Genomic DNA, 23,776 nt, shown 5'->3' with positions numbered 1-23,776 from the left:
TAAATACTACTACTACTGCTACTACTCCTACTACTACTATTCATAATAATAAAAACAATATTTACAGAGAATATCACCAAACTAACACTAAGTTAATTAGGGTGGTCCTCTATTTACATTATTACAACTTACTATGTGGAATTAAAAACTGAAGCTTAAAAATTTAAATTTACAACTGACTGAATGAGTTGATGCTCAAGCAAAGACAATCTCTGAGCTGGAGAAAGATGTGAACAACTTGACAAAAAGGGCCTGATCCGCAGCTTTGAGAAGGAAGACACAAACAAGTTAGATAGCCACAGTCAGAGAAATGAATGAAACCAGTGCCAAGACTGAATCACTGTTTCACTCCTTTACTCCTCAGTACACTGTATCATCTAACTATTTTTCACCAAATCTGTAAGTATAATTAGTCATTGTGTGTGTGTGCTTTGTGTGCTTGCATGTCTTTATTCTTATTTTCTCTTCTTATGCAGCCCAAATAAATAATTGCTTTAAATCACAAAGGATGGCTGCCCTGTCCTATTAGCCCATTAAGGTTATTTCAGGCAGCCATATACTCTTTTTATTTTAAACTTATTTTTGTTCATTTTATTTCTAGCTGAACAAGTACAAATAAAGTTGTTGTTGTTCTAGAAGACAACCTGAAGCTGAAAGATGACAACATTGACAAATTTCAATAGAATGCCCACATTGACTTGGTAAACAAAATGCAAATGGAAAGAAGCTGCACCCAATCATAGCAAAGTTAAGTTTCTACAAGAATAAAAAATAGGCAGTCAATGACTGCATTTGGCTACTGCTGTTATTATTTAGAAGACTGCAGTAAAACAAATCACACTGCCATAAAAAGAGCTAACCACCGAAACGTTTTTGGACTGGTGGCTTATTAAAACCATGCAACTTGTTTCTTACACTGTGCAAAATATGTCTCCAAATTTATAATGGTAAGACTTCTGGTAACTTGAATTAAATATCTTACCTCCAAGTTGGCTTTCTAGTAGGGTGCAGGGAAAAAAATTACATTTTGGATTGTGCGGGAAATCGTGTAGGATTATCGACAAACCAAATTTCAAAAGCAATTTTAACCTTTTGGATGATCATTTGAGAGAATTTTTTCTGTTACCTCATTCTGTTGTGCTCGAATCTTATGTTAAGGCTTTACAGTATAAAGTGCTTAACAACATAGTCTACACAAATAAAAAATTATTCAAAATTGGTTACAGAACAGAAGATGTTTGTACTTTACTCCTTTACCAATGCCCCTTCTCAAGGCGATTTTGGAACAATTTTGAATCTTACTGGTGCCTTTTATCAAATCAACAAGTTCGTCTTTCATTGCAGAATGTTATATTTGGTATAACGTCTAAGCAATGCCCTTCAACAAAACTACTAAATTATTTTATTGTTGCTGGAAAGCTGTTTTTGTGGGACTGCAGAAGAAACCAAATACATCCAAAATTAAAGGTTATCAAAACAAAATAGAAAAAAAATACAAACTGAACGTAAAATAAATAAGAAGAATTATTTTGAAAAAAAATGGATATTTAGCCCTGGCCAGAAATCAAATCAATATGTTGATAGGTTAAATATGTAATATAGTAACCCTACAAATAATTTAGATTGTTCGCTCTCTGTAATTACGAAGTCATTCATTCTTTTATTTTTCTGTGTCCTTTGTTCTTGTTGTTTTTTGTCACTTGTAGTATAATGTAAGCTACTGATGTAAACTTAATAGCAAATTAAATTGATGCAAGCCTGAATGGAAATAAAAATGTGAAAGAAAAAAAAAATTCAATTTCAAGTGTTCTTGCGAAGTCCTAAGGAAATTCTGCATTGATGATAGTTTAACCAAATTTATTTCACTAGTAGTTCTTAAATAGCAATTGCCAATTGCTTTACTTAGAAAACTGTGTTTGACTGCTAAAGAAAATCATGTTGTGTGACATGAATTTGACATGAATGAAACCAAAATAGCAAAACAGAATGCAGCATCTTCCACTATCAATTAGTTCCTTTTTAAAAATACCCCTGCCTTGATTCAATAAAATTATGTAGCTTGACTATTTCTTCATAAACTGCGTTCAGGTTGTTCGCAAATTCGTTGGAAGTTATCCGCAAAAAAACACAACTTGAAAGGTTATGCAAATTATGTGCAAATGTAATTTGATGCCTTGTCATCTGACTGTAGTTTCTTGACCCAATATTGGGTTTATATGCCTTGCAAAGGAGTTTATTATTTGCTCCCCAAACAGAATTTTGGCTCTCTCGAAAGAGATTATTCGCTCTCCAAAGGAGATATGACTCTTCAAAAGGGTTTAAGATCGCGACACGGCAAAGATGTTCAGCTCCACAAAGCACTCAATCACCACGACTGGTAAACAAATGCTTCAATGGAGTCATACAATTTCTGCTAGCATGTACTATGTAATCGCCATAAGTTGTAAAAAGACCTGGAAAATTCTTAGCAAACAAGTTCTCCATAAATGCGTACACAGTTGTGCTTGATGCTTGAACTAAAATGGTTTAAACTCATTTTAACAAAGAACCCACCTTTTAGATGACAGAATCAAACGAGATGTGAGCTATCAGAGCCCAAGTGGCATTAAAGCACAAGCACGTGGAAAGACACTTGGATCAATAAGAAGTCGACAAGGGACCATCGATGCTCTGATTGGACACGAACACTATCCTAGGATTAGGCGCTTCTGGACGCACTCTGATTGGCTATGAAAACTATCAGAAGATTAGGGCTACACAAACGGGCAATGAAAACTATCCGAGGATTAGGTTTACAGACGGACTTACTTACACAGAAAATGACATTAGTGGCTATGCCTCCTCAAGGCTGGTAGCCACAAAAATTCATATTATCTAACACTTGTACTCTCACTAGAGCACTCTTTGGAATCTCACAAGATTTCCCCTAAGAAATTGTGGAAATATGAAGAGGCCTAATAAACATTTAAAGTGCTACTGAAATGAAATTTTTGTACTCTCTTTTATTAGCCCAGTCTATAGTTTCAAACATGCTTAAAATAATGGTGAACTTTATTTCTGTCAAATCCTAACGGAAAGTGCTTTTTTTAGCAGTCGAAATTGACTTTTTGTAGCTAAACTGTGTCGGGGCTCTGGAACTGAGTTTAAGGACCTTGTGACGTCACTGGTTGTATTCATGCAGGAAGTGCTTTAGATTCTCTCTTGTTTTCACTTGATTTATTCAAGTTTATTCTTCATATTGTCGACACCTACTAGTTTTCTACCTCGTAATTTCTGTCCAGCCTTGACAGGAAATACACATCATAAACGCTGGTGGGAGCCAAAGAGTGTAGATTCACCAAAATGAATGCTACAGATTAGAACAGCTCAGTATACTTTTTGAACGTCTTGAGTGCTCAATTGGAGACTTCAAAGACGGGTGGGGGGTGGCAATGTTTATATCATGCCGTGAAGCCTAAACACAGCCTGGTTCTGAAATTTGGATTCTCGCATTTATCTAAGGTCTATTAACAAGGCTCGAATATATCCTCGTCAACTTTACTGTATTAAAAATGGTAAACGCATCAGCCATCCACACAATCACAAAGTTATTAACAGTCCACAAGCTTTGAGTTGAGTACTTCTTTGCACACAGGGCATCTTTTTATGATACTAATAAGTGAGAGCTGTTGTGGTAGACAAAGAGTATCTTTGAAAATTGTGATCCACAGCAGGGTTTGCTTTATCGCCGCATATGTATTAGTGTAAACAAAGCGGGAATTTCACTTCTCTTTTACACGTATCTCCCAATTGCAATATTTCACGGCTGATGGATTACTTTGAGTTCTTTCACACATACTTATGTCTATGATCTTCATTTAATGGTACTCAAGTTCAAAGCAATTTGTCAAAACGTCACTAGTTTACACTCCTTTCAAAGTTTGTAAAACAAAATTTAAACTAATTTGCATATATGACCTTTCGCCACCGACATTGTCACACTCTCTCTCGTGTCCACAAAACATACCTGTAGGGTCATGGCAACTTAGTTTACCTTTATAGTTTTAAATTTGCTCCCTCCATATAAAAGAAAAGGGTTTCTTAAATTGTTGCTGTTGTGATAACTTGTAGGATGCAGCAGATACAATTGGACTAAAGGTCACTGTAGCATAATCTCGTTCACGGGGAAACTCACAAAGCGTCCGGTTTCCTTGAAGCGATGCGACTCGCAACCTTGAAGCGTTGCTGCTGCAATTTGTGCAGCACCACTCCGGATAATATTTTCAAAAGTCGCTTTCTCTTGTTTTCATATCTTTTTTACTTTATGAGTGTAGATATTGTTTAATTGAGTGCTGGCCATTTGGCCAAGTGTCCCAATCACTTTGCGATTCAAGAACTTGCACTCGTTTGCTTGCTTACATAAAATATCCTGGAAATATCCAATTAAATAGACTGAAAAGCCCCAGGATTGACTCTCCACCTCTTCATGTCTAAGGCTACTGTTATTATCTGCTTTACAGCTCAGAGATGTCCTAAGATGTTCTTTGGGGGACTTCAAACAGTATTCTCTTCTCCCATAATCACTCTAAAATTTCAGTGCGGCATGAGAGTAATACAACCAGCAACGTCATTAGGCTGTTTTGGCCGCGCCAAGATGGCCGCCAATTTTGGGCTTAATCAGCCAACATCGAACGGCTGAAAAAGCAGTTTTTGCCTACCATACGCGAAAAAAAAAGTCTGCAGTGTTTCCAAGTAAGGTTGAAACTTTATTACCAAGCAAAAATCTCACATACGAAAATTTCGTTTCAGTAGCACTTTAAAAAAAACAACAAAGAAAGGGGGGCGCAACGCCAAACTGGTCTATGGCAAACTATACATCAATGGTCAGAGACACCTACCATGATCATGAACAGACAACTTTTCTAACACCAGTAATAATCTTATAACGAGAGGAGGCTTGACATCTATTCACCAAAAGAAAATTTAGAAAAAAGCAAAATTGAGTGATTTCCTGCAGAAAACTGCCATTTGAATCCGTGGTAGGTTGCTGATAGCTCACTGTGTGAAGAATTTTACCCTTCAGTGGTCACCGATCAGTCAGCGGTTTACTGTATACCTACTGTAACTGTAACTAATTAAAAGAATGATGGTTTTTTTCATGAATAATTCATAAGGTGTACAATGGCAAAGTGGTATGGTTACAGTCAGGTGATCTGAGGTTGGTAGCTTTAGGTTGGTGGTTTTATCCTGGTGTGGGACTAACTTTTTTCCTTTGAGCTACTAATGGATGGTTTGTGTTTATATAGGTATTGGAAAAAAATGGTCAAGCCATAAAATACTGTAATTATAAAAGATCAAAAAGGCTTTCTAAGCCAACTCGTGATACTTAAAATTTGAAACTGTCATGTTTCATGTTACACATATTACAAGGGTGGTCCAAAAGATCTTAAGGAGGTTGTCACCGTTTCATGAAAGCATAAATTTTACAACAATCATTAATTTACAGATAATCTTTAAGTATATTTAGGTGGAACACTTGAGCTGTTTTGATCGTTACAGCTGCAATGAGTTCTAACAAAAATCTGAATGTGTTATGTACACAGTACCTTACAGATACATAACCACAATCGACTTAACCACTATAAAATGAGACCAAATCCACATTTTTTTTTACTCTACTATCCTTTAGAATTACCCTATCAAGTCCAAGGTTATTCTGATGTCAATGTTTCTGTCGTTAGGACTTAAGTTATTAAAAACATCTTTGTTCCTTCATTGCACCAAAAAAATCCTTGAATCAGAGAATAGAAACAATGGTGAGCATATTGAGTGATTTCTAGCAGAAAACAACAACCACTTAAATTTGTACTTGCTCGCTGTGCGAATCAATTAATCCAATGGTAATCATCAATCAATCAGCGGTTTCAACCTAACTGTGATGAATTAATAGAATGATGTTTCTTTTCATGAACTACTCATTATGGCAAAGTGGTAAAGTATCAGTCAGATAATCAGAAGTCAGTTCAAAGGTCGGCGGTTTGAATCCTGGTGTGAGCAGCTCTTTTTTTTTCTGAACTACTAAAGGATGGTTGGCATTTATAAAGGAAAATAAAAATCTTCAAGCAACAAAAGTAATGTAATTATATAAAAGCATGGCATGATACAGAAATTTGAAATAATCCGCAGAAGAAAAACACTTCTTGAGCATGAAACTTTGCACAAGATTTTTGACAAAGTTCTGGTTAAAAGCCACTGCCAAAGCTATTGATGGATCGAATTATACACCACCCCTGACACATACCAAAGTGTCTTTAATTTGGGAGAATTTGTTTGACTCCAAACATGGTATGGCAGCCATATTGTTCACAATGGTTGGCCAAATATTGCAACTCTTCCAAAATACCCTGGTCAGTGGGATTACCACCAGAAAATAGTTTTTGACCCATCAGCAGACTGACTGACTGACTGAGAGAGTGAAATATTTCTTCTCCAAATAACTGCTAGAACTCACACATTAAAAAGGATGACAACATTTGGAAATGTATTATTATTAATCCTGCAGACCCACTATCACTGATTGTAGTGTTTAGTACCCTTGTACAACTGTGGATCTGTTTAGACCTTCAAGACCAAATGGTCCTGATCTGAAACAAACTAAAGCTGCCTGTTGTATACTGAAAGTTTTTGGTATGCTTGAAATGATTAATAATAATACTAAAAATAATAATACAGGATTCTCCCTTGTTTTCAGTACAACAAGTAAAAGAGCATTTTAAAACTGGTAAAGCAATCAGGTGAATCGCAGCCTTGTTTATTAGGTCTTCTCTGTGTATTACAGTTTACTAATATTACACCTTTGGCTTTAGATGTCAAATGAAATCAAACAGCATTTTCATATTTAAGTGTTTTATTCTTTGCCTTAATTCTCTTGCCTTAAAGTCACAGAAAAATAGGCAAAAGCCACTTCCATGGTATCCTCGCTGTGCATACATGCAGTGTCACTACAAAAGCAGCGGTCGTCTCTCAAAACCAAACAAAATCGCTGCATATTCGTTTTCATTCAAGTTCTGGAAGGGTTTTATTGTCAAGTATTCTCTCAAAACGTCATCTGAAAATAGATTTTAAACACTTTTGACCTGAATGTGGAGCATTTCATGACGAAGATGAAGTTTTCGATCACCACACGTGAATGTTGGTCAATTTAGTAACACCAGTTTTCTAAAGCCAATAGTTAGGTGGGAAGATCATGGAACTGATTTCCCCACATTGCTTGCAAATCAAATACTTGTAACCTGTAACTGTTTCCATTCGTGACTTCTTGCCATTTGCTGACGGAGAGAAATGATAACAACATCTGTTGCCATTTCATCATGAAACTGAATGTAAACAACTACCAATGCATGTGTGAAGAAAGGACATCTGCCACAATGGAATTGTGGCAGAAAGCCCACCAAACATTTGAGGATCTTGCCTTGAAGTTTGAAAGCCACAGATAGTACTTACAAACCATAGCCTGCACAGTTTATCTTTTAATCTGTTAATTTATTCTTTTACAAGGATAAAATACTGATTACGTCGGTGAAACAACTATATTTTTTTCTTCTACCTGTTGAATTTGCAAGAATTCCAAGGGATTTTAGGTGGTAATGAGTGGTGCTACAGGCGGTAAATTTTATCGGTTACCGCCTGAAAAGGAGAACACTGATAATAATAATAATTTTAATAATAATAATAATAACAATGATAATAATAATAATGGTAATAATAATAATAATAACAAAAATAATAATAATAACAAAACTTATTAAGTGTCAAATCATGCAGCCTGATTACGTGGATCGGGAATAGATTCCAGTTCAAATGTGCTACCCTTGAAGATGTGTGGATCTGTTTATACCTTTGACACCTAGTCTTGATAGATTTTTTTTTTTAATGAATTTATTTATTTTATGCACAACAAATTACTTTACAATAAGGTACTAAAAAAACGACTCAAAGAAATACAAAACTACTTACAATACGATAATACTAACAAAACGATACTAATGCTACTAAGAACAATACTAATACTTCGATACAATATAATTACTTACACATTGATAAATTTAATTAAGTTACTTACAAATGGATAGTAACAGTATTTGCATTTGCACAGCTAGCCTCCAATAATTAATTGTTTAAAAAGTGGGACATTTTTTGTTAAAAGAAAGTAGTTTATTAAGTTAGTTTATATCTCGATAGAATTTTGGGGTAAATATTGAATGTTATAGTTACACCAGAAAAGATAACAGAAAACAGATTGCTAAGGTTTTAAACTTGGTTTGCTAATAATTGTTGCTGCAAACACACATTTATCTTTGTAACAGCTTTTTTTAGGACTGTGCGTATTAAGATGTGGGATTGAAGCCAATAATGATGTATGCATTTTTGTTCTTGTTAAGTATCTCTACTATGCACTGTACATGTACCTGTGGAATAATTTAGCCATTCTCAATTTGATCATAAGATATATATATTTTTAAGTGATTGTTTTCTATAAGATGGGAAAGGTGTAAATAATATATTTTTAAATATATTTCTGTCAGAGCTGTGATTGTGAGGTCTTGTAAGGTCTTTGTGTCCCATGCAGGGCAGGAAAAAAATTTGAAATCCAGTTGCCTGGAAGGCCTGTACATTTTAGTTTTCAGTTGGTTGAGATGTCTTTGACTGCTTTGTACAACCTGAAACATATTTCTATGAATTTCAAACTGTTGACATTGCGATGTTTGGGTTTGGAGTACTCATTTAAAGTTTTTTTTTTTGGTTGCTGGGAATTTTGTTAGCTGGGAATACATTTTTGGTGTTACTAAAATAATGTATGTAAATTGTTGTTGTTGTTGTTGTAACAGACAGTGTGGTTCTTGAAGTATGTAAGTCTGTTCCTTAGAAAGTTGTTTTTCTCTCTCTTCATGAATAAGTAGTACCTTATAGAAGCAAAACATTCACTCAGGGATATTTTTAAGGAATCCCCTCTAATTTCCTATAAGAGGGACAAGTCCTTAAGGTATTCACTAGTTACTAAACTGTAAAGGTCTTAACAATAATGTGCACGTAAGAGTTATATCAAGCCTGTCAACATCTTTTAACATATGGGATATTTCACTTATGCACTTGTTATTTTAGATCATTTGTTAATCATGTTCATTTTGTTAAGTACATGTCTGCTCCAGCGGATTAAGACCCATTACATCACAATAGCTTGCATTATGGGCCACACAATCATCCCAAGTACTTTGTCGATTGCAAGTAATTTTTGTTGCTGGATTTATTTATTAATTTTGTAAGTACATCCACAAAGGCTCAAAGCAATATTTAAAAAATTCAAGAGAGATTAAGGTTCATTGTGTACCATTACTGTTCTGGGGTTCATTTTTTCAGTCTGCCATGTTAAGTTTTCTATCAAAGTAGCAGGGGCTGAAACTCACTGCAGCTAGAGAAAATCCCTTGCTCCTGGCTGTTGCTAGACCTCCTAGCAATTCCCTCTAAATAAATCAATAATAAGTAGTTACCTTTTTATCAGGGTCCCTGATGTATGAATTGAACTCTTCTCCATCATACACGAGGCTTTCATCATTGGGTTTGATGATGCCACATTTGACAGCCACAGACCTTGCAGTGATTACATTATCTCCAGTCACCATACGCACAGTAATACCAGCCTTCTGACATTGCCTTATAGCATATGGTACCTAGCAATAAATGACAAACTCTCAAGGGACTGCTGTGAAAAAATATTTGGAACTTTGTGTCAATGAAGGGACGAGGAATCTTCCTTTAGTATTTGTAATCTTGAAGATTAACTCTAGCCTTCATTTTTCAGTTTTGTTTTTCTTCACATATAAAACATATGGTATAAACAAATAAAACTGATATCATCATAAATAACTGGCTTTAATGTAGCTTTACTGGCTGAAATTACCCTAAATTTCATACTGCCTGTAGATTGTCAGACTACGTAAGTTTGTAACAAACATCACTGACGAACATTTGCAACAGGTGGTCTATTAAGAAAAATGACAGGGAGAAGTAGATGTTGAAAAACCCTATGCATTCATAGGTGCCAAAGCGTGAAAAGAAAACTATTTGCCATCCCTTCTTGCTGTTATGTGTGAGAAATACACTTTCCAGTAAAACTGTCCCTGTGAAATATTATTTAAAAAAAGGACTTTAGTCTGAATATCTTTAACTTTGCTGTTTGAACAGCACTGAACCTTTAAGATAAAAGAGATCTCCACAGTTCAGTTAAGTGGAAGCAAAAGTGGTGGAAAACTGAAAAAGTATGTTTCAATTGGCCATCAGTTGGCACTGGAAAGGCAAGTAGAGACTAACCTGTTCTCTGACTGGATCTTCAATGCCTACAACTGCCTGGAGTATCAAATCTTGCAATATTTCTTTCTCCCTTTTACTCAGAAGTTTCTCACCATCTTTAAGAGACAAGAGGAGTAACATGGTAAATGGTTTGAACCCAGGAGTATCAGTAGTTTGTATAGGATGATCGTCCAGGTGAGGGTACTTCTGAAAAGAACTGTTGTTGGTGCCTGATGTTTCAACAGCCTGAGCGGAAGTCACCTTCAGAGTCAAGTGAATAGTGTTTGTCAGTCGATGATGTTATAAGTCTGGTCCATTGAACATGATTGGTAAGTTGAGCTATTCCTGTCTTTAACCTTGGTCTTAAACGTACCCAACAACAGACAGGGAGCAATTAACAAGATCAAATGCTCTGGACGACTGCCAGTTTTGCCAGCATAGCCCAGTTACAAACAATGAGTTCAACACTACAGCATAAATTACAATAATGCTGAGTGATACATTTGGTTGAGCACCTCAAATTATTTTGTAAAAAAAAAATTTAATGCTGCATTTTGTGGACTGCATACTGCACAACACTTTCAGAGGACTGAATTATCAGCTAATTAATTTTTACCTTCAGGAAAGATATTCTTAGTGGTTAAACAAAGAACACGCAAGCCTTTCTGCTGCCATGGGTCAATTAGATCCCTTGAAAGATTCTCAGCATCCTCCTTACTAAATTCTTTCAGCTCCCCTTTCATTCCAACAACATGGGTGCAAAGTTCAAGGAGTACTTCAGCAGCTCCCTTGGAATATACCTTGTACCCTCCATGATCATCACTTATAATTGTTGTCATACATTTACGATCAGGGGTGAACTCAAAGACCTTGATCAATTTATTTTCAGGATAGTCATCTCTCCATGACTGGTAGTATTCACCAAACTCAGACAAAAACTGCAACAAAGCAGCATCTGTCTCGTTTCCACTCTGCTTTGGAATTTTGTCTTCTGCTGCTTGCTGGCAAAGAATTAAGATTAAACTAATATCAGCAAACAAGAAGCTCCAACTTACAAATAAACTGAAATTAATGTAGGTATATGTTAAATCACAGTTATATAAAACATGATCAAAGGCTCAACGTTTTGTCAAAAATAGAACCAAGGGGACTACAAAAGGATAGGGTTGCCTGTCTAATTTTGAAAAGAATCCTATGAGGTATGAAGATCTTGTTTTGTGGGCATGGCTTGAAATTCCTTTCACCCATCATAAGAGGTAACAATTCTAAAACAACTCATGAACTGACACATTCGTTATTTTTAGTAGTGGTAAAGATGATTGCTTCAAATATCTTCTACTTGTAAAGTTGATTTTCAAATATCTCTTGTTATTTTTTTTGACTCAATACCCTAAAAGGTACCGCTGAAGTCCAGCTGTGGACCACGTAAAGCTGAACACCCTTAAAGCAAATAGATTTACAGGCGTTCTGTACTGAGCAATTTTGCCTTGTTGACTTAAATACAACACAAAGAAATGAGGAAAGGAAATTTAGTTTGGGGCAGTTTTCATTGCTAAGTTCAAAATGCTTGGAAAGTGCCCAACTGGCCTGCACAAACAGAATTGGTCACCTTAGCTTGTTGATGTGCTGTTTTTATTCTTAAAAAAACAACTTTATGAAAGACCACCTTCAACCAGTGTTCTTTGGTGCATCTGTTGTTATCATCATCCAGGCAATCACCCCATGAGCACACGTCTCACTTACACAATGATGAATGTGTAAGAAAAAGTCACATTGAAGTATGGCAAAGCAGCTTCAAACAGGGAAAGCTCAAAGAAAGCAACAAATTTCTTTACTAAATGAGTGAGTTTTTTGGAGAATGTTCTGCTCACTGCTATGTTGCTATGATAGTTCAATCACATTGCACAACAAACAGCTTAAATTTTATGTTAAAAATGGTGACCAAAAACTGCAATCTGGTGACCAAAATTTTGGAACTAGTCGCCACTTGCCTCCTTAACGAAAAAAGTAAATTGCAAGCCCTGGTAGTGCCATGGAGCTGCAGAGTACAGTATCTAGAAATATGTGATAGCATTAGAGCTATAGATTTCATTATGAAGAAATGTGTTCATAGAGCAGTAGAGCTTTAGAGTTAATTATGAAGTAATGTGTGATCACAGAGCTGTAGTGAGCGCAGAGTTCATTATCTAGAAATGTGTGATTGTAGAGCAGTGGAGCCATGGAGTACATTATTTAGAAATGTGTGCATTTTAAAAATAACAATTCTAAATTGAAAATATATTTGCCGACACTGTAAAGAGTACAGCATAAAAGAGGCTCCTTGGCAGTAAGAAATGATGACACCATTTAAAAAAAGATAGAAAAGCATAATCATTACCCACTGTCCTTTACTTGCTATACAGTAACTGAATGCCTTTAGGGATGTACCCATTTCTCAGAGCAATGAACTAATTTATTCAAACAACTTTAAGTAGAAACATAGAGCCCTATGAAATTTTCTAGGCCTATTCACTCCACAGAATGGGCTGGGTATACACATATCATTGTTAACGGAAAATTACTTTCTGGTGAATTGGTTTGATTGGTTAGATCAGTACATCCATGTGCAGTTTTACAAGAATTGTGAAAAGAGACTTACGATTAGAACTTAAATGTGACCCGATGCCAGCACTTCAATGTAAACTTAACAGCAGAATACGCTTAAGAAGACTGACACTATTGACACTCAATGCTACCACCGACTGAGATGCTCAGTATGAAAACCACCGAAAATCTACCGACATACTGAACTGCACAAACCTTGTATAGAGATGTAACCTATAGCCTCATTCTGTGGGTCCCTGACGTATAAACTGTCCAAGTACTTGATGACCATACTACAACTCGACACAAACTACAATCTATGGAAAACTTTATTGACGCTATTAAGAAAGTACAGATACCTGATGACTACAAACTTGTGTCTTCATTTGAAATCACGGTTCACCAGTATTCCACTTCAATTGGCTTTACAGTTTACTGACAGAAGACATCATGGACTTCCTGAACCTTTGCCTAACATCAACTTACTTTCAGTATTGGCCATGTGCACGGTGTTGGTGTACAGTTGCTAATCATTGACAAATGTCTGACTTTTACTTGAGTATTTTTGGTTATGGACTGACTGTGAATGAAAATAATCGTAGTCATAGATTCTCTGCTATATCAGCTTGTCGTGGTGTTGTTTGAAGCTCCTCTCTTTTACTGGGTTAGTGAGTAACAAGCAGAAAATTTACCGAACTCACTGAAATTCTTGTAGGCAGCATAACATTTTCAATCCCAAACAGTGCAGAGTTTACAGTGTTTACAGCTTTTGCAGCGTTTACAATGTGTTTAACGTTCCTTTGGTTTCCTGGTGTTAAATCATGTCAAACGTTCCATTTCTGTCATTTCTATCATTTGTTTTCCTTCTATTGTTCGTTCATTTCAAACCTTTAATTGCACACCTCAAGTTTATTTATTCAAAGACCTATGTGATCGGTTGACATTGCGAGGGATTTCCAGGGACTCTTCATGCAAAAAACTGGCTTGGTAAACAAAACAATCATCTGTTTGTTACAACCAATTTTGTAGTGTTTTGAAATGTTGAAAAAACTTCTAACTGGTTGCTTTGTGCAGACGATTAAGAAACTGCACATCAAAATTGAAAGATCTTATCTTCTGCTGAAGTTAACTTAAAGATCAATTGCTCCATTACCTATAAATGATGTCACAAAAATTAAGATGTATCAACTGATAAAGCTGTTACACAAAAAAAAATGGATAAATCAGTGGTAAACCTTTCTGCTTCATTCAACCTGGAATTTTACTAGGCGTGGGAACCAACAATTCTGATTGGCCAGCCTGTAATTGTAATTTATCAAAAGTCAACAAAAAGAGTCAACACAATCGTTTCGTCTGGGATCCGTCTAGGTTTTTTACGAAGGCACAGGAAGTTTCGTTTGTAGTTTAAAACAAGTTGTCATGCTAAACATGCCTTAATGTAACAGAAATTGACATGACATGAGTAATTTAGTGTTGCCACTGAAAGCCACAAAACTTTCAGCTGATCCCAAGGTAATGAGATCAAACCTCTCATAGCACTGGCTCGTCATGCGATAAATTTAGGAAGAGCAGCGTGGTTCTGGTCCAGTTTAGGAACAAAAATGATACTCCAACAGCCTTCCAAGTAACGTTTTCAAGCAATTCACTTCAAACATTTTGCACATTTTTTCAATACATTGGGAAAGCAGGCTTGCTAATGCTTTCAGTGAAATAACTCTAAATCCATCCTTGAACAATGTTGATGAACATTTTAAATGACCCGCACGTTGGAAGATTCACAAACTGTTATGTAAAATTTGCATTCGTTGTGCCTAAACTGTGCCTGCCTGTGCCTGAACTGTGCATCAATTGAAGCTGAAGTCGAGATTCATGTGCTGGTGGCAAGTCACCAAGTAACAGACGCAAGAACAATGACGCCAAAGATAGTTCAAAACCCGGGTTCTCAACGATACTCAAAATAGAAATCAAATGAATGATAGAAATGATATGAACGTACAATAAAAATGAAACGCATGATAGAAACTTTACAAACAATAGAAATGATCCAAACGATGGAAACAAAACGAACCAGACAAACAATGCAAACATTTTCACAAGCTGGACAAAACCCTTATGTTTAACGTTGAAATTTGAACCAAAACTTTGGTTCATAAATATGAATGTAACGCTGGCAAATCACTTTTATCTTTGATTGTGTTGACTTTCTGTGAAAAATACCTATTCGACTTGAATCTGCAACTCATGTGCACCTCGATTTTGAAGACTTTTGTCTCAAAATTTTAACAGCAACGGAAAGGATGTCAAAAATTTCAAACTCGTACACTCCTGTTTTTATCGTCAATTTCCTGTATGGTGTTTTCATTTTGTTTTCAAGTGAAAGTAAGTAGATATTCTGGGATTTTCTCATTAGGAGATAAATGCACATATAATTTACTTTCATTTGATGTTGTCAGATAGTTATAGCTGTCCTTAAATTTTATACTCTGTGTTTTTTAGTGTTACATATTTTGTAACAGCTCTGTACACCAACACCGTGCGCATGGCCTATACAATGGTAAACACTACAAGCAGTTGCTAGAACTACAGCGTCACCTGTTTCCAATCGCACAATTCATGGAAAATCACATTCATGAAAAATTGCAAAATTTAAGCAAAATAACCCATCAACTGACAAACGTTATTCTCTTAACTCTGATATACCCAGCCCATTTTATGAAGTTCGAATAGGCATAGAAGTTTTTGTGGAATGCTACACCTCAACATGAGCATCAACGATCACTGTATGACTCTTTGATCACACATATCTAGAAAATGAACTCTACGGTTCTATGGCTCTACTGCTTTACAGCTCTACAGTCACTCATTTCAAATAATTAACTCCACAGCTCTACAGCTCTACCATCAGACACATGTAGATAATGAACTCTATCACTCTACGATCACACATATCTAGATAATGAACTCTACAGCTCTACCATCACACATTTCTACAAACTCTACGTACACTGTAACTAAATTTGGTGAAATATGGGGTCATATTTATTTATTAAATGTACTGTACTAATGTTCTGAAGGAAGATGGTCAAATAAGCCTTTTCGGTCGTACCAATGAACTGAAGGAAAGTATTTAAAATATACGGTCATACTAATGTACTGAAGGAAAGCAAAATATACAGTCATACTAACATTCTGAAGGAAAGTAAAATTTACCGTCCTATTAACATACTGAAGGAAAGTAAAATATATGACCGTATTAAAGTTCTGAAGGAAAGTAAAATACAGGGTTGTACTAACGTACTGAAGGAAAGTAAAATATATGGCCAAACTAAAGTTCTGATGGTAAGTAAAATATATGTTTGTACTAACGTTCTGGGAGAAGATAAAATATACGGTCTTCCTAAACAAACTGAAGAAAAGTAATATATATGGTCTTACTGACGTATTGAAGGAAAGTGGGTAAAATATACGGTCGTACTAACATACCAAGTGGGAGGCAGGGTGGTCTCATGGTTAGTGCGCTCACCTCTGGATCAAGTAGTCCAGGTTCGATCCCTTGCCGGGGAAATTGCATTGTGTTCTTGGGCAAGACACTTCACTCTCACAGTGCCTCTCTCTACCCAGGTGTATAAATGGGTACTGGCAAACTTAACGCTGGGGGTTAACCCTGCAATGGACCAGCATCCCATCCAGGGGGGAGTAGAAATACTCCTAGTTGCTTCATGCTACAGAAACTGGGATAAGCTCTGGCTTGCTGGGCCACTTGGCCCGTAGGCAGACTTTTTGCTAATGTACTGAAGGAAAGAAGTAAAATACACGATCGTACTAACTTACTGAAGGAAAGTAAAATATATGGTTGAAGCCAAAATGTGCAGGCTAAATTTCATTTTATCAAGTGCTGATCCATGCTCTTTACTGAATCTGCATCCACAACAACACATGGTGCAATTGCATCAGTTGTTTTGATCAGGATATGGCATTTAGTAGTATTAACACTTCAGAAACACAAGCCAAATATGAGTAGGAAGAGCGAAAGCATTCCTTTCAGCCTTCATGGCAGTTGAAGAGGCTTTGGTTTTCATTTGTACCTGGATTTTCTGTGTCCGTTGACAGCCACAACTAAGGACATGATGTACTGGGAGACTGATCATGTTAAAATGTGACCGTACACAGGAAAAACGTACCCTAGCACCCATCCGTTAAATGGCTAAAAATAAACGGGTAGTTAACACCTTTAAAAGCATTAAAACATTTAAAAGAAACATTTTAACGGATATTGAATCTTGGCAAACGGCTTGGCAAAACGTTCAAATGTTGAACAAAAATTTTTGAATTGATGAATGGAGGCATTAAAATGGCTCGCAAAATTTTTGAATGGATGACTTGAAGCGTTAACATGGCTGGCAAAAATTTTCCAACAACTGGAAGCGTTTAAACGGTTAGCTCATGTTTTCAAACAGATGACATCAAGCATTTGAACGGTTAGCCAAACTTTTCGAACAGTCAACTTGGAGCAATAAAACGGTTATCGAAAGTTGTTTTTGAAGGGTAACTTAGCACATTGTCAACAAAAGAGCCAAAATATCTCAAACCATAAGTGCTTGACAAATGCTATAGAAAGAGTCTAAAGCAATAAGAAGGATTCTAATCAATCATCCGTAAACTGGATAGATGATATAATTCAAAGTAAGAAACACATTTCTTTCCATGGTTGTTTAATCCAAGTCATCATCATATGCAATGACAATCCAGAAACATTTCCAATGAAATTCCATCAGTACAAACAAAGCAACCTTCAGTCACCAATCATTTTCAAGAAACAAGATTTATTATCGATAAATACTACAAACGGTTCGGGATCAAGCTTGTCCAGAACAACAAACTCCCAATTGTTCCGTGCAATTCACACGTGACACAAGTAAAACACTTTTCCTGGATGGGGTGGGAGAAGTTTGCTCATAGCCTAAACCTCAGTCCTCAGACGACAACTGACATGCATTTCAAGATAGAAATATACTGTCCACGACCTTGGTATGATTCAGCAACAAAATAGAATGCAGGAGACTGATTACAAAGGGGCACATCGTGTACATCAATTCAGGTTACCCAAACACAGCCGCTCTTGTTCATTTTGACCACCACTGTTTCATTTCGATGTTTTAGTTTTTGATTTCTGTTTTTTGTTTTCAACCAAAATATATACTAAGGCAAGCTAACTTTAAGAACTCAACCGGCAACAAAACACGAAATAAGCACAGTTGTAAATCAAGCGTTTGTGAACATGCCAACTTGATTTATTTACATGTAGCCTGTGAACAGGCTCTGGCTGGAAGGGCCAAAAAGGAACTGGCTGACAGTGAAGTGGCCGAGGGGAAAACAGGGTGGGGGTTGTGGTATGGGAGCCTGTGGAGAAAGGTTGTATGCTGCTGTTCCAAGGCATCTGCAGGGCACTAGAATCTAGTGCAACCTCTAATTGGTCAAAACACTGACTGTTGACAGGTTTGATTGCATGATATCCATTTTGCCAACCCGATCCATAAAAATTTGCATATTGTCTCACCTCTGGCTGTAAGCAGTTAACAGATGAACTGTTTGAAAGAGGAGCGATTTGCTAAGGGATTCCATTCATTTTAAACAGTTGAAAGAACAAAAACGTCGCTTGGGGTCGGTGGCTGAGAAAATGGATGATTTCGGAACTCTTCCCACCAGATTTGGGACAAGTTTAGTGTAAAATGGAGTTGGTAGGCTTCCATGACTGGTGCCATTCATGACATTAATTTTGTACATTTGCTGGACATACCATGTCCAGCACATGGCATACAACTCAGGTCAGAAAAAAACCTCTTCTTGTGCAAACACCCAGGTTTTCTAGCGCTTGAGCAACAACAATGTTGTCTAGTAGCTCAAGAAGCTCCTTGTTTTTGGCATAGCTATGTTTTTGGACATGCCAAACACCAGTAACATGTTTACTCTTTTAGCATTGATTTGCATGTTCATTTGAGTGTAAAAAAAATTAGAATTAATTATCATCGATAATTGCAAAATTGCCTCAACTACGCGTGGCCGGAAAAACAAGTCATGTGACTTATGTTTTAAAAGGGAAATCTTATCATGTAACGGACATTCGAAGTCAAGTCAATCAACAGTCATAAGTATAAACATCAAGATAGCAATCAAAGGGATCTGACACTCAGGAACACAAATTGTAAGTTTCGAAATCATTTGTCACTTCGATTTAGAATGTTGTAAATAATGATTTATCTCGTAATTATTTCAATTTCAGTTGACTACAATGTAACCACGGATGCAACGTGCCGTGCAAACTCTAGTTCAAATAAATATGACAGCTTTTGATCCCTGGTGGACTAATCTTCAAAATAAGTAGCACCTTCATCCATGGGAGCGAATCAAGCATCATTAGTCCTTCTTGCACTGCAATCTATTTACATTCCAATGCATCCACGCAGAGATTATGACATGCTACCGACAGATTAATGACAGGTTAATTACAAGGGCGCCGAACAGCAGCTTCAATACTTTGTCTACAAGCTCTCTCCTCTCCCCTCCCCCCCCCCCCCCCAATCCCCTCTTTCTTCCTGCTTTCTCTTCGCCCCATCCTCAACAAGAGAGCCTTTTCACAGGCAAATTTACATGCATCTCACGGCTTTCTGGTCCACTCAACAAGTTGTTTTACTGTTCCATTCTGTCTGTCTTTTAAACTTTTGCCGTTTGAATTCGAACTCTACAGCTTCTGGTTAACTTTGTCTTTGGTCATTTCAACAGTAAGGTTAAAATGTTCTTTAAAGCGAATTTATAATGGTTCCAAGACTTTCTAAATGGATACGGGATGTTGCTTCCCATTAAAACAGATGAAAAGATTTCTTTAACAGATTGCTTCTGCTGTTTAAACAGATACTTTGATTTTCACAACAGATACCTCTTTCCATTTTAACAGATGCAAAAAATTTATGAACAGTCGTGAAAGCCGTTTGAACAGTTTGATCCTAACAGTTTGATCATGAAGCGTTCAAACAATTTTTGTAAGTGTTTAAATGGATTACAAACAAATAATAAATGATTTTATCCGTCTAATGGATAAGGGCTAGTGTACATGTATGTTTTCCTGTGTAAGGTCACAAAAAAAAGGAAACTTTCCATTTACATGCTGTTCTGTTGCCATTCTTCCTTATTAAAACAGGCAGCCAAGTAAAATTTTGCCAGGGCAACTATGTCATCAGGCATACTTGCCTGGCTGAGAAACGAGCAGTTCTGAACGGAAAGTATGAAGTTAGAGAGCTTCACTTAATGGTACAAATGAGGCTAATATCTATAACCCTGCATAATAATAAAGAGGTGAATGACAAAGATTGTGTGCATGAAAAGTATTGATTTGGATATAAGCATTCTCCAACTGTACATTTGTGCTATTCAAATGGGCATTGTTGTCCATTTGTTGAGAATGCAAAAGTTTACAACACCAAAACAATTCCTTGGAAAGAAAATGTTAATTTTACTAAGTGATACATTTGGTTGAACTAGCGATATTTGGTTCTAAGAGCGGAATTTTACCGTCTAGTTGAAACCCACGACACACAACGCAGTTTGTTTTGGATGCTGCAATCAAAAAATAATTTTCTACTACCCCTTGGAATATGCCAATGTACCAACACAATAAGTACTAAGAAATATCTGGGGAGTGGGAAGAGGCAATTTCTTAGTATTTTCAAAGGACCACTTGGCTCAAACACCCTGCAAGAGAGTTCATATTCTCCCTTGCCCACCCCTACACAAAGTTAACAGGTTTCTGTTACAGTCTTTTAGTATGTTGTCATATTGTGTCCAACTGGCAAAAATATTGACATCCGATGGCCTCGTTTTTGATCAGGAACTAGCATTTTGTTTACTTGAAGTACCTTTCCCAATATTCTAACCTTGATAGTCCTACAGGCTTTGCACTAAAAACCAATATGGCTCCCTGTACATGTATATTTTCCAATTGAAATACCATTAAAAAAGCAAAAGTTTCAGTGTAGGTAGGAAGGTAAAAGGTACACAAGACACAAGTCAAATATCATTACTTCAGAGAAGGATCTCAACCGTGCAACTTGCAAGATAACACTAATTGAAAGAAATATACAATAATCACAATTTAATAACATACCAGGATTTCTGCAGCATAACTGGTATTGACAGAAATGGCTTTGCATAGATCTTCAAACAGAGTTTGCGGAATGCTCTCTTTGTACTGTCTTGGCTCACTTTCATAAGCTTGTTCACCAATATAGCTCTTTGCCACAACCATGCGGTTCTGTGTGAGGACTCCTGTCTTGTTACAGCAAATGTTTGTGATATTACCCATTGTTTCTAACATATTGACATGTCGCACCAAGGCTCTGTCATGGTACATTTTCTTGACACAGAATGCCAGGGAGGTGGATATCACTAGAGACAGTGCTTCTGGGACAGCAATTATAAGGACAACAACACCGATTATTAAAGATCTGATGTATTCATTAAAATGACTGGGTTCAAAGGATAGACCCATTGTGGAGAAGGTATGAACACTAAAGCGGATAATTATGACCAGAATGGCAACAAGTGCTAGAACGATGCTGACATGACCAAGAGCCACTTGGATCTTGTTTATTTTCCCTTGCAATAATGCAGTATCTTCCTTATGCGCAAATGAAGCAGATTCCACATTAACATCCTCTTCATCAGGGAAAGCTGCCCTAAATGTAACAATTGAAGGTGTTGTGGGAGATCGAGTGTCCCTCATGTGCAGCTGTGTGTGGAGTCCAACAGCCATCACAACCATCCTACCAGACCCATCAACAATGTGTGTGCCAGCGAACACCAAGGGGTCTGTTGCCTTAGGTACCATACTTCTCTGACCTGTTAAAGCTGATTCATTGACAAAAAGCTCATTTTGCTGCACAATAACTCCATCAGCTGGGATAAGAGTTCCAATGTTCAACTGGCACAAGTCACCTACAACAATGTCCCTTGCAAGAAGCTCTATAACTTGTCCACTTCGGATGACTTTAACTTTACGCTCTCTGTTAATTTTGGAATGCAGGCTACGGAAATCGCTCTCTTTCAGGTAGTCACTGAAAGCTATCAATAGTATCATGACCATGACAGTATTCATGATTCCAATACCCTCATACATGACCACAGCAAAAGAATCATGACCCTCACACTTTTCAGGAAAGACAGCACCCAGAATAACAGAAATCAAAGCCCCACCAAACAAGATCAATATCACCCAGTCCTTCATAGCACAAAGAAGATAGTTAAAAATGTTTCTAGGTTGATCTAAAGGAATTACGTTTCTTCCAAACACTTCTTGCCTGTGTCTAACACCGTCCTGAAGGCCAATTATTCCTTTGTTCGCCGAAGTGTGAAGTTCATGAATGATGTTTTTAACACCTCCAAACTTCTCTTCAATAACAGCAATAGCTTCGCCACCTCGGCCTCCCGTGACTTCTAGTAACTTCTCCTTAGGAGTGTTGCTGAAGTCAGGAATAAACCTTCTGTCCAGTTCGTCCATCATGATGCAGAGGTCTGTAAACGTGTATGGGACACAGAGGGAATACACAAGGTTCACACCCCTAAAATCAAATGAAGGGTTGTCAATGTGTTTGGACTTATCGCCTAAAGACAAACTAAATTGGAAAGAAACAATGCAAATAAGCTTCAACAACGCCCCGTGGCCGCGTGTTTGTTTAACAAATTGACGTCACGGACAGAACAGAAAACGAAAGTACCACCGCAAAAAAAAAAAAAAGAAAAATGCCAAAATTAACGATAAATATGTTTCACCTTCAATCTCTGGGACTCAGAGTAGAATTTCAACAACATTGCCAAGGCAAGACTTGAAAAAAACGGACATTTGCTTTGAGCTGGATAAGTCATAAGCCCACGTAAATGCTGGATTGGAGTACCGATAAAGGAGTCCAACCGACTGACAAACAAATTGAGAGATTACAAGTCTTACCTTTCTTAAAATTTACTTTCTCCTCTCTTCGTCTTACTGTCGAACAAATTAAGCCAACTCACCAAAAGTGGGCTGCCACAACGAGACTTGTTTTTATGTTTTCAACCTTTCATTTTCTCGTTACCAGTGCTACCCATCAGGCGATGATTGGTACCCAGTTTCCTACCTCAGTCGTATAATCCGCTCGGGGATAAGAGGGGATAAGAGGGGATTCTGAAAATAACAGCAAACCAACTTACATACTCAATCCTGGTGATTTCTGAACATTCCTTGTTTCATACTTTCATCGCAGTAATTTACGCATTGGGAAATAGGCCAAAAAATTCACATGGTCTGAATATATAAAGTGTAACGAATCGCTTATTCACTTCTATGAACTCACTGTTACCCGGGAGTATAAATAACCGGAGTGATAACCGGAGTGTTCTCCATCGTCCACGACCAGGAATTAGCCAAAACATTAGTTTATCTATGAGCCTATTCAAGGTGCTCAACTGGCAAGTGATTCGTGACCAAGGGGATGACTCCCACAAGGAAACCATTAGAGATAGATTGAGGTCTCCCCTTGGTGCTGGGAATCTTAAAATATTTCCCAGAGGTAATCCCTAAAATGGACCGTATATGGAGGGAACTTATATACACCTCAAACCTGACGAGACAGTTAAAATGACAAGAGCTTTTTTGTGGGCGCATCAAGAAAACTGTCATTAGGTTTGTTAACGGGCCTTTTAAAACAAGAAACTGAAAGCTTATATCAAGCGCGAAGTTGACTCCTTTTGTTAAGGAAAATAAAGTTGAACTAAGAGAAATGTTTCATAGCGTGACACTTATCGCGCTTTGACACATTCTATCTGTTTTGAACAGAAACAG

The 23,776-nt window shown here is 37.0% G+C and overlaps 1 protein-coding gene and 1 pseudogene across 2 annotated transcripts in view; both read right to left on the bottom strand.

The window, feature by feature from the left end:
- Nucleotides 1–9,521, bottom strand: part of LOC110040229 (uncharacterized) — a 17,064-nt pseudogene extending 7,543 nt beyond the window's left edge.
- Nucleotides 1–23,051, bottom strand: part of LOC110053060 (plasma membrane calcium-transporting ATPase 4-like) — a 41,777-nt gene extending 18,726 nt beyond the window's left edge. The window contains exons 1-5 of one of the 2 annotated variants that reach the window (XM_089273502.1): nt 22,907–23,051; nt 21,068–22,520; nt 10,943–11,327; nt 10,348–10,442; nt 9,528–9,707 (exon numbers count right to left, since the gene is read on the bottom strand). In XM_089273502.1, the coding sequence (XP_089129628.1) occupies nt 9,528–9,707; nt 10,348–10,442; nt 10,943–11,327; nt 21,068–22,462 (2,055 nt within the window). In that variant the 5' untranslated portion in view covers nt 22,463–22,520; nt 22,907–23,051. Of the gene's footprint in view, nt 1–9,527; nt 9,708–10,347; nt 10,443–10,942; nt 11,328–21,067; nt 22,718–22,906 lie in introns of those variants that run through there. The other variant, XM_089273501.1, reaches the window with a different exon arrangement.
- Between the last annotated feature and the right edge of the window lie 725 nt (nt 23,052–23,776).

The sequence above is a fragment of the Orbicella faveolata genome, unplaced genomic scaffold (assembly GCF_042242905.1).
Source record: "Orbicella faveolata isolate gen_17 unplaced genomic scaffold, um_ofav_v1 contig_35, whole genome shotgun sequence".
NCBI lineage: Eukaryota > Metazoa > Cnidaria > Anthozoa > Scleractinia > Merulinidae > Orbicella > Orbicella faveolata.
Note: the sequence above shows the minus strand (reverse complement) of the source record. Positions and strands in the feature narration are given on the sequence as shown.